Source organism: Blennius ocellaris (genome assembly GCF_963422515.1).
Source record: "Blennius ocellaris genome assembly, chromosome: 13".
NCBI classification, from domain to species: Eukaryota; Metazoa; Chordata; class Actinopteri; order Blenniiformes; family Blenniidae; genus Blennius; species Blennius ocellaris.
Genome location: NC_137662.1, coordinates 14,661,708 through 14,670,327, shown reverse-complemented (window position 1 = coordinate 14,670,327; position 8,620 = coordinate 14,661,708). Strand labels below are relative to the sequence as shown.

General features: G+C 41.7%; 1 protein-coding gene across 2 annotated transcripts in view; it reads right to left on the bottom strand.

Annotated features, from left to right (window-relative positions):
- The window catches only part of LOC308138627 (serine/threonine-protein kinase ICK-like), an 8,330-nt gene extending 1,506 nt beyond the window's left edge, over positions 1-6,824 (bottom strand). Inside the window, exons 1-12 of one of the 2 annotated variants that reach the window (XM_080507834.1) lie at positions 6,684-6,824; positions 4,979-5,230; positions 4,703-4,757; positions 3,153-3,274; positions 2,964-3,043; positions 2,704-2,836; positions 2,420-2,591; positions 1,808-1,975; positions 1,332-1,715; positions 738-916; positions 311-453; positions 75-194 (exon numbers count right to left, since the gene is read on the bottom strand). In XM_080507834.1, the coding sequence (XP_080363960.1) occupies positions 75-194; positions 311-453; positions 738-916; positions 1,332-1,715; positions 1,808-1,975; positions 2,420-2,591; positions 2,704-2,836; positions 2,964-3,043; positions 3,153-3,274; positions 4,703-4,757; positions 4,979-5,079 (1,657 nt within the window). In that variant the 5' untranslated portion in view covers positions 5,080-5,230; positions 6,684-6,824. Of the gene's footprint in view, positions 1-74; positions 195-310; positions 454-737; positions 917-1,331; positions 1,716-1,807; positions 1,976-2,419; positions 2,592-2,703; positions 2,837-2,963; positions 3,044-3,152; positions 3,275-3,800; positions 3,818-4,702; positions 4,758-4,978; positions 5,231-6,683 lie in introns of those variants that run through there. The other variant, XM_080507835.1, reaches the window with a different exon arrangement.
- Between the last annotated feature and the right edge of the window lie 1,796 nt (positions 6,825-8,620).

The window sequence follows — 8,620 nt, the reverse complement described above, 5'->3', positions numbered from 1 at the left end:
CATGGTTACGGCCTTCACATTGACGCTCATTCATGGACAACAGAAACTGGCTGTAAAGTCAATCGCAACGTTACCGTGAGTGCCTCTGCTCGGCAAAGTCCCTCCAAAGGGAATACTGCTGCTGCCCCACAGATGGCTTCCGGCAAAGTCTTTGCTGGCATTTATGGCCACGTTTTTTTTTGTACTAATAACGCCTAGAGGAAACGGTGAGAGATTGCTACAATTCATTGTTTTCAAATAAGAATAAGGAATTAAGATTAAAAAAAAATACTGCATGAGTGGCCCCACTAATTGAATCACAAATATTCACCAGGTAAATATCTGGACTGCCCCAGGTAGTGCTGTTTGGCAGAAGCAGTCCTTGATGGCTCTTGATACGCCGCCGTGTCTTTTAGGTTTAAAGGGGCATCTTCCTTCCCATTCCGTTGACTGAAATCCAGAACATTATCAAATCTGGAAGACATAGTCAATAGATCTTTATTTGCATTGATCTTTCAAACTAATAAAACAGAAATTGAAGAACTATACGTGTCATCATCAAATGACGTTAAAATGTGATTGAATTTAAAGTTTAAGTTAAAATGTACGGGGAAAACCAGTGCAGAGTGTAGAGAACAGCGGTGATGTACTCAGGTTGATGTACGTTAAAAGTTACACTTGGTTTCGTTTATAGTAATTCTGCTGTACAGCCATCGGTGCTTTGTGAGCGAAGGACGCAGACAGTTTTCAGCCCCAACCTGCTCAATGTGTCCTCCATCGGCCTTGACTTGTCTGAAGCGAAGCTACTTTTTCCAAGAATACTTATGGAGGGCAGATCAGTGTCTTCGTAGTCGTCCCAGTCTTCTCCTTTGAGGTGTCCTGTGCCGAGGCCCCAGCGTCGCCGGCCTCCTCCTTGAGGTTTCATCTGACTTGTTTGCTGCAAGACACACAGAAAAAAACAAAAAAAACAAAACAAAAAAAAAAACAGCACGTGAGAATATTTGTCTTGATGTTACATGGGGATACTGCACCTAGGTACAGGATCTCTGGCTGGCTCAAGATTCATGCTCTGTGCTTCCTGCTCACATCCAGTCTGCAGCCTGTGGATTTGCTCGCTGCCTGGACTCATGTTGTTTGCGGCTTATCATTTTCTTTTGACCGACTTCTAACCAAACCTGAGCTGGAGCTTTGTTTGTTCGAAAACTTTTGTCTGAATTTCTGAGTTGTCCCCGTGGAGGTTCAAACAAGCAACACGTCACTTTTACAAATGTAAGGAAGTGACCGACTACTTTTGGAAATACAGTGTACAATCCTTAACCTGTACTGCCTCCTGGCCTCACCCTGAGCCTCACCTTGCTCTGGAGACCGTTGTCGCCGATGTAAGGCAGGTGGCTCTGCGGCGTGCCTCGGGGCTGCTCCTGCTTCAGGATGTGCTTCGGCTGCTGCTGCTCTCTCGCCAGCTCCGTGTGCCGTTGGTACGCGGCCGCCTGGGCGCTCGCTGCCACGGAGGAAGGCTGGGTCTGCTGGAGAGGCCTGGAGGCCGAGCAGTGCTGGTTGGGAGGAGGAGGCTGGGAGGGCGGCACGGGTCTGAGGAGCAGAGGCTGCAGCTGCCGTGTCTGTTGTGACTGCGGAGGAGCCTGCAGTGCCCCAAGGCCCAGCTGAGGTCTGCCCTGCTCCAGGATCTGTTGAGGCGTGCCCAGAGCTTGTCCTACGTGGAAGTACGGGTACCTGAGAACCTGAGGACGAGCACAGATTCACACGCTCAGCTTCAGGTCTGTGAACTGAGCTGTGAGGTGTGTGGAGGGCAGCGTGTCGACAGCTGCTCTACCTCGGCTGCAAGTGGTCTCTTTGTGGGATCCCACTGAAGCAGGTCTGTAATCAGATGGATGGCTTCGGGACTTGCATTTGGAATCAGTGTCTTCAGATTATTGGGAACACACTGAGGCCAACGGAAATTCATAGTATACGCCAGCTGGTATCCCTCTGACCAATCGTTCTGGAAAAACACACAATTCACCATACAAAGAAAAGTTAACATAAGATGTTAGAGGAAACTATTTTTGGTGGAACTACTCTCTGAGCAGCAATGCTGCTGCAACGCTTCTGCTTTCCGGGTGTCATCAGGCCCTTTTTTTTTTTAAAAGGGAAAGAAAAGCAGAGATTGCATTGATTGCTGATCAGCACAGCTCACAGAGTAAGCCAGAGTTCTGTTTTCTGGCTGGCAGGTGAACTACAGACAAGCATTTTTTTAATCTTTTTTTATTACGACTTGTTAATCGAAACGGAGAGAAAATCTACCATATTGAAAGTGTGTTGCGATCAAATCTACAACTCTCACCTCTGATCCACACCACTATCTGATGTCTGGCAGAGGCTTCATAGCCTTTCAGAATACTTGCCTTGAATCAACCATCTCCCCATGAAATCAAGAACCGGTTACCTTCTTTGGTGTACCCAGGACTTGGCAAATCTTGAATATGGTGTCAACTTCACTGGAGCCCGGGAAAAGAGGCCTGAAGGTGTAAAGCTCAGCCATGATGCAGCCGACGGCCCACTGGTCGATCGGTGAATTGTACAGCGTGGATCTGAGGAGCACCTCTGGAGCGCGATACCTGGTCCAAAAAGAAGAGTCTTTAGACATAAAAAAATAAAAAAATTGTAGATATACAATATATCTATCTATATATATATATATATAGATAGATATATTGTAAAGAAACTTACCATCTCGTTGAGACGTAGTCTGTGTATGGTGGTCTCGATCGAATCTCGCGCGCGAGCCCGAAGTCAGCTATTTTCACCAGCTCTGGGCCCATGCACAGAAGATTCTCCGGTTTCAGGTCCCTGTGAAAAATCCCTAACAGAGACACACACAGTCTGACGTTAAATATGCAGTAGAAAACTACAGGAGTAGCAATAATTAACTACACAGGGAAAAAAAAGAAGGAGAATGAGACATTTATTTCCCTCACAAACGGACGTACCATGTTTATGAATGAACGCGAGCCCCTGCAGTATCTGAAACATGATATTTCTTACGGCAGATTCGGGGAACAATTGGGTCCTGCAGCCAGAAATAAGAAAATCTCCTTCACATCAGCTTTCATCACACGATAAAACAAGGAATTATTGAGAAAAAAACCCAAAAACAAAACAAAAAAAAACATACTCACCTGTCTTTCATGAGCTGATACAGGTTTTCCTTCATGTACTCAAATATAAAGTACAAGTGATCCTTTTCTCGGATGACCTCCTTCAGTTTGATCACGTTAGCGTGGTTGAGTTTCCTTAAGGTCTAAAAGGAAAAAAAAAAAATCAAAAAATTGAGATATTATGTAATAAAACATAAAACGCATAGACATCAAATAGGAACTAAAGATTAAATCTATTCATGCAGCACATTCAGAAGCTAGTCCTACAACCATCAACCAAAAACAACCTCGCTGTTAAAATGTGGGTAGCGCAGGATGGTTGGGGGGGGGGGGGGGGGGTAAATGCTGCCAAGGTGGGATTTATGCACCTCATTTACAAGGAAAACATAGAAAATAGGTATAAAGCAGGGTGTATAACTATAGTTGCCCCGTGCACTGGGATATACGTTTAAAAACATGCTACATTTTAGTAGAGGGAAAAAGCTGCAATGAGGCTTTAGAAAACGCTACCGGTGGCAAGCTGTCATTCTTGATCTACTACGATCTACGAACCAGCATGTTTCACACACGTTCTGCCGCCATAAGGTCAAGCTCTAGAAAAAGGGGGCTTGCGCTTAAAAGGCCAGGGGAGCGAGCCACAGCTCAAAACCAACAGCACACCGCAATCACCTTCTGCTCTTAGAGCTGAGGAACATTTACACAGTAACATGTAAAGTGGTGTTGGGGGCGAAAAAAAAAAAAAAGAAGAAACAAAAGAAAAAGGTATTATTGTAGAGCAGTACTGCATTACCCATCAATTAAACTATTTCAGCAATGAAGTCTAACATGAACTGAGAACGAATCAAAGCAGCCGGTACATCTCCTACAGGTGTAAGGTTTAGTCACTAGAAAATGATGGGTTGGATGAAAATAATAAAAACATTAATGTGATGCACAAATACTCTCAAATCAATGTTAAATAAGAAAATAGATTTGAAGGCCATAGTTGCATTCGAGTTAATTCAGGACTCAGTGAAAGGAGGTGGCTTGTTCAGTACAACTCTGTTCTGGTTTGCAGTGAAAGTATGAATAATAAGTCATTATTATGAAGAACTATTTATTAAACTGTGAACCGTATTAATTATGAAATCAGCAAAAACATTTGTTGAATGCTCCCAGTTCGTTTGAAAAGGAAAGACAACAATGTGAAGCAGCAGAAAATCGAAGAAGAGCCACTGGAGTGAAGAGGAAACGAATTTCATGTTAAATGGAGTGGAAAAACGTCAACACAGCTACTGGAGAGAATATAGTCTTTACCACCAAATACAATATGTACGTACTTGTTTTATCTTTGGTAAATGCCTAATATAAACATGTCAAATCCAATCATTCCCAAAACCTTTTTTTTTTTTTTGCCTATTTCTTTGATTCAGTCAAGAGAGTTTACAATTGCACTTGGGAAAGAAATACATAAATAGCGACTGTGTGAGTACTTTCACCCAGGTACTGTAAATACATCAACACATGCAGACCATTCCTTGTTAGAGCAAATATTCCTCCACTGTGTGAAATTTTCCGAAGGGTTAACTCACCTTGACTTCTCGGAGGTTCATGCATTCTTCCCATGAATAAAACTTCTTTTTCATTCTGAAAGACAATATCTTCATTGGTTCAATTTGTTTAAAATCCAAAAAGGATTTTAGCTCCTATTAATTGAAATCACTGCCCTGTAATTCTGAAATATCTTAACAGTTTTTTTTTTGTCCGTGAGTAAGCAATACATATTATGGTCCATAACATCCGCCATGAGCTGGAAAAGCATCTATTGCCGATGGTTCTGACAAAACACATCCTTTCTGGCGACTCACTTCTTTATGGCGACCAGCTCGCCGGTCTCCAGACTGCGGCAGAGGAACACTGAGCCGTAGGTGCCATCCCCGAGCTGCTTGATGGTCGTATATCTATTCATAATGGTTGTTCTTCCATTGTGTATTCCCGGGGATGGATTGGATAATAATTAGGTGGAAAGTGGAGATGCGACCGGATCTTCCCTTGACAACGGCGAGAGACTACGAACACAGCTGGAGGACTCGTGGCGTCATGGACTTCCCTCCTTTCATCTGAGAAATAAGAGATGGACAAAATAACAGGGTGACTATGCAGCAGTATGAAATCTGGTGACTATGCATGGAACGTAATCAGTTGTTTACAGCTATGGAAACAAAATATAGGGTGAAAAAACAAAAACAAAAAAAATGGAGAGCTTGGCTGCATCTGAGGACAACATTAAATAATAAAACAGCCTGTCATGATTTAGAAAGACACATTTTCTGTGTAGATATAATAAAATGAAGTATTTCTCGGTCCTTACTACAACCACCCAAAAATGTGTTTTTGATAATTATTACGTAATTATTACTTGGTTTGTTCGCCACAGCAATCTTTAAAGGCCACTTTCCTGCTGTTGCTCATCCTGGGAAGGAAAGAAATGGATATCCTTGTGTCGAGTTAATTGTTACAGTTCTTAGTTCAGGTTGACTGGTCAGAATACTACAACCTGTAAATTGGGTTGCTGTTTATACTTTACAGCACAGAGCAACAATGAAAACTGTTAATCTGATTAATCTTATTGTTAAACACAAAATGCAACAATGAATGAAAAAAAATATATTTTGCATTGTCAGTGAACACTCATGTATTTCTGAAAATGATCAACATAAAACATAAACGATCGAAACGTATAAAGTAAAAACCAATGCGGTTCCTCTACGTGTTTGTTTCCACAGAGAACAATGTTTGGTTTTTGCACTGTGGTGTAGTGGTTAGTTCTTTTGTCTCAAAGCAGGATCACTGGTTCAAGTTTGCATGTTCTTCCTGTGCTTGAGTGGGTTTTCTCAACACAATCCAACAATCTTAAAACAAGCAGGTGAGATTACTTAGTGACCCCAAATTACCCATCGGCATGAATATCAGTGTGTGAGACTGGAGGTCTGGCTGTTTCTCTGTTTACCCTGGTGATTAGTTTGAGATGTACCCGGGCTGCAGTGCCGGATGGATGGATGGATGGAGGGATGGATGGATGGATGGATGGAGGGATGGATGGATGGATGGAGGGAGGGATGGATGGATGGATGGATGGATGTTCAGCTCTCAGTGTTAAGCTTCTGTCACATTTATGCTCTGAACTTGATGATGAGGAAAGGATGAGAAACCCGCTACAGGTGCACGATATAGATTTTAAAGAGTGTTTTTGTGTCTGCATGTTTTATGTCCTCAAAGCCAATGAACAACTGCGTTCACGCGCCATAAAGTAAATATAAGCCTTCATTAATTAATGCGCTAACGTTTTGTTGAAGCACTACCTTACCAAGCCCCAATTCTAACCAATACGATGGTAGTTCATTTTGCAAAAAAAAAATAGTCATATTAAGGGCAGCTGTCGCAGTGCTGGTCGTCGCCCAGATGCTGAAGAAAACACCGCTCCAGAGAAAACAGTGGTGGAGGGACACACACACTAACACACACCACAAATACACACATACACAAAGTCCAGATGACACACGCCACACTCACCCTCCTGGCTTCACACGGACAACAACCCGCAGCCGACATGAGCAGTCAGTGTTCAACAAGTGGCCCGCCGCGATAATCCGCTCACTGATAACCGAAACCAGCGCGTCCAACACAAAACGTAAATAAAAGGTTCCGCTCGGTTCTCTACGGCAGGAGTTCAGCGTAATCTCGCGTTGTTTCCAAACAGCTTTTCAGTCCCGTTAACAGCAAATCACAGCTCCGCTCCGGCGTCGAAGACACAATGGGAAGTAAATAAATCACTGCGTGTCTTTGTGTTTCAGTGGATCCCGTTAATGTCGTCAGCGGAAACTTGACACCACTGACACACAGCTGATGAAATGTTTTAATTGAACAAAGCAACGGTAAAGACGTTTTGGAAGCGAAACACTTAAGAATGTAGAGTGAAACCGGATGTGAGGCGCAAAGCAAAAGCGGAAGTAAGCTGCCGTGAACTCGCTTGATTTGAGTTTGTTATCTTTGTTTATTTTTCAGATTCCCACAGGTCCATTGAATGCTGTGTAACCTAGTTAATTACCGTCATTTTGGATTACTCTTGAGTGTGAAAGTAAGCAAGGAATTACACACACTGATGTTATTATTATACAAATTGTGTGGTCTACATTTTGTAGCCGATATTTTTAACCTATCTATCTATCTATCTATCTATCTATCTATCTATCTATCTATCTATCTATCTATCTATCTATCTATCTATCTATCTATCTATCTATCTATCTATCTATCTATCTATCTATCTATCTATCTATCTATCTATCTACCCATTCATTTTCGGCCTCATTATTCCCCTGAATATTATTCATGTGAATTTAGCTTCAAGACATTGAATTATTAAACCGTAACCAATTAGGTTAAGAGAAAAGTACTTAACAATTAACAGTCGTTTTAGTTGTAATTGGGAATTATTGAAGCAATTTAACAGCAGTTAAACTCAAGGACCGATTTTCAGTCAACCACTGGCTGACTATTAATATATTTGAAACGAAGCCCAAAGTGGATTTATTACCAGTTGTCCCACTTATTCGGTAACTCAATTCAAAACTCAGAAGATGAATGCCACAATAGATATGATGGAAGATTTAAACAGGAGCACATTTACCCGATTTTTTTTTCATATCGGGAGAATCATACGCAAAATCAGTGCGATGTAATGAGAAACAAAGTGGGATCATTTTAGTGCTTGGAAAACTGATAAAGAACTCTTCACCTGGCATGCCAGCTGAGGCTAAGCTTCTCTTCTAGTTAGTACTGGCATGCGAGTCCAGTGAGTTTTATTCAGTTACGGGTTCAACAAATCTTTGGTGTGAAGAAACTTGTAAATGGGTAAAGTATTTCACTGGAATATAGTTCGTTAATACAAACGTGTATGGCAACACGTTTGTACGAACTAAAATTGATTAATTGATTACGCCGCAAAAAAAGATTTATTTATCAATTAAGCATTTATAGACACTTTAAAACGACACTGATACACAGTAGTTTAACCCAATCAATACAATTCTAATACGAAGTATTAAACCAGTTTATTTGCCCTGAAACTTTTTTGGTGGACGCGTTGCATTTCATAGAAGTTTGATTAAGTTATTTAATGAGTTTTCTCGTGCCTCGGTTCCAATGTCTATTGAGTTTATGTTGCAGACTGAGGTCTTTGGATGCTTGATTTATAAATCAGTGGCGTCCCCTGCTGGCCAATGACATGCCTGCACGAGCGTGTGAAGTCGAGTTCGTACGCAAATTACGTGAGTTGGCGGAAGAAAAAAAAAGAAATACGTTTCTACGGATGAACGCGATCAAAACAAAGGTTTCGTTGCTTCCATTTGGTTTTTGAAAAACGAAACACATAATTCTTCCGAACATCATGATGCGCAACATTATTACGTATGCAAAGAACCGAACTGAGTGTGTCATGCACTGCATTG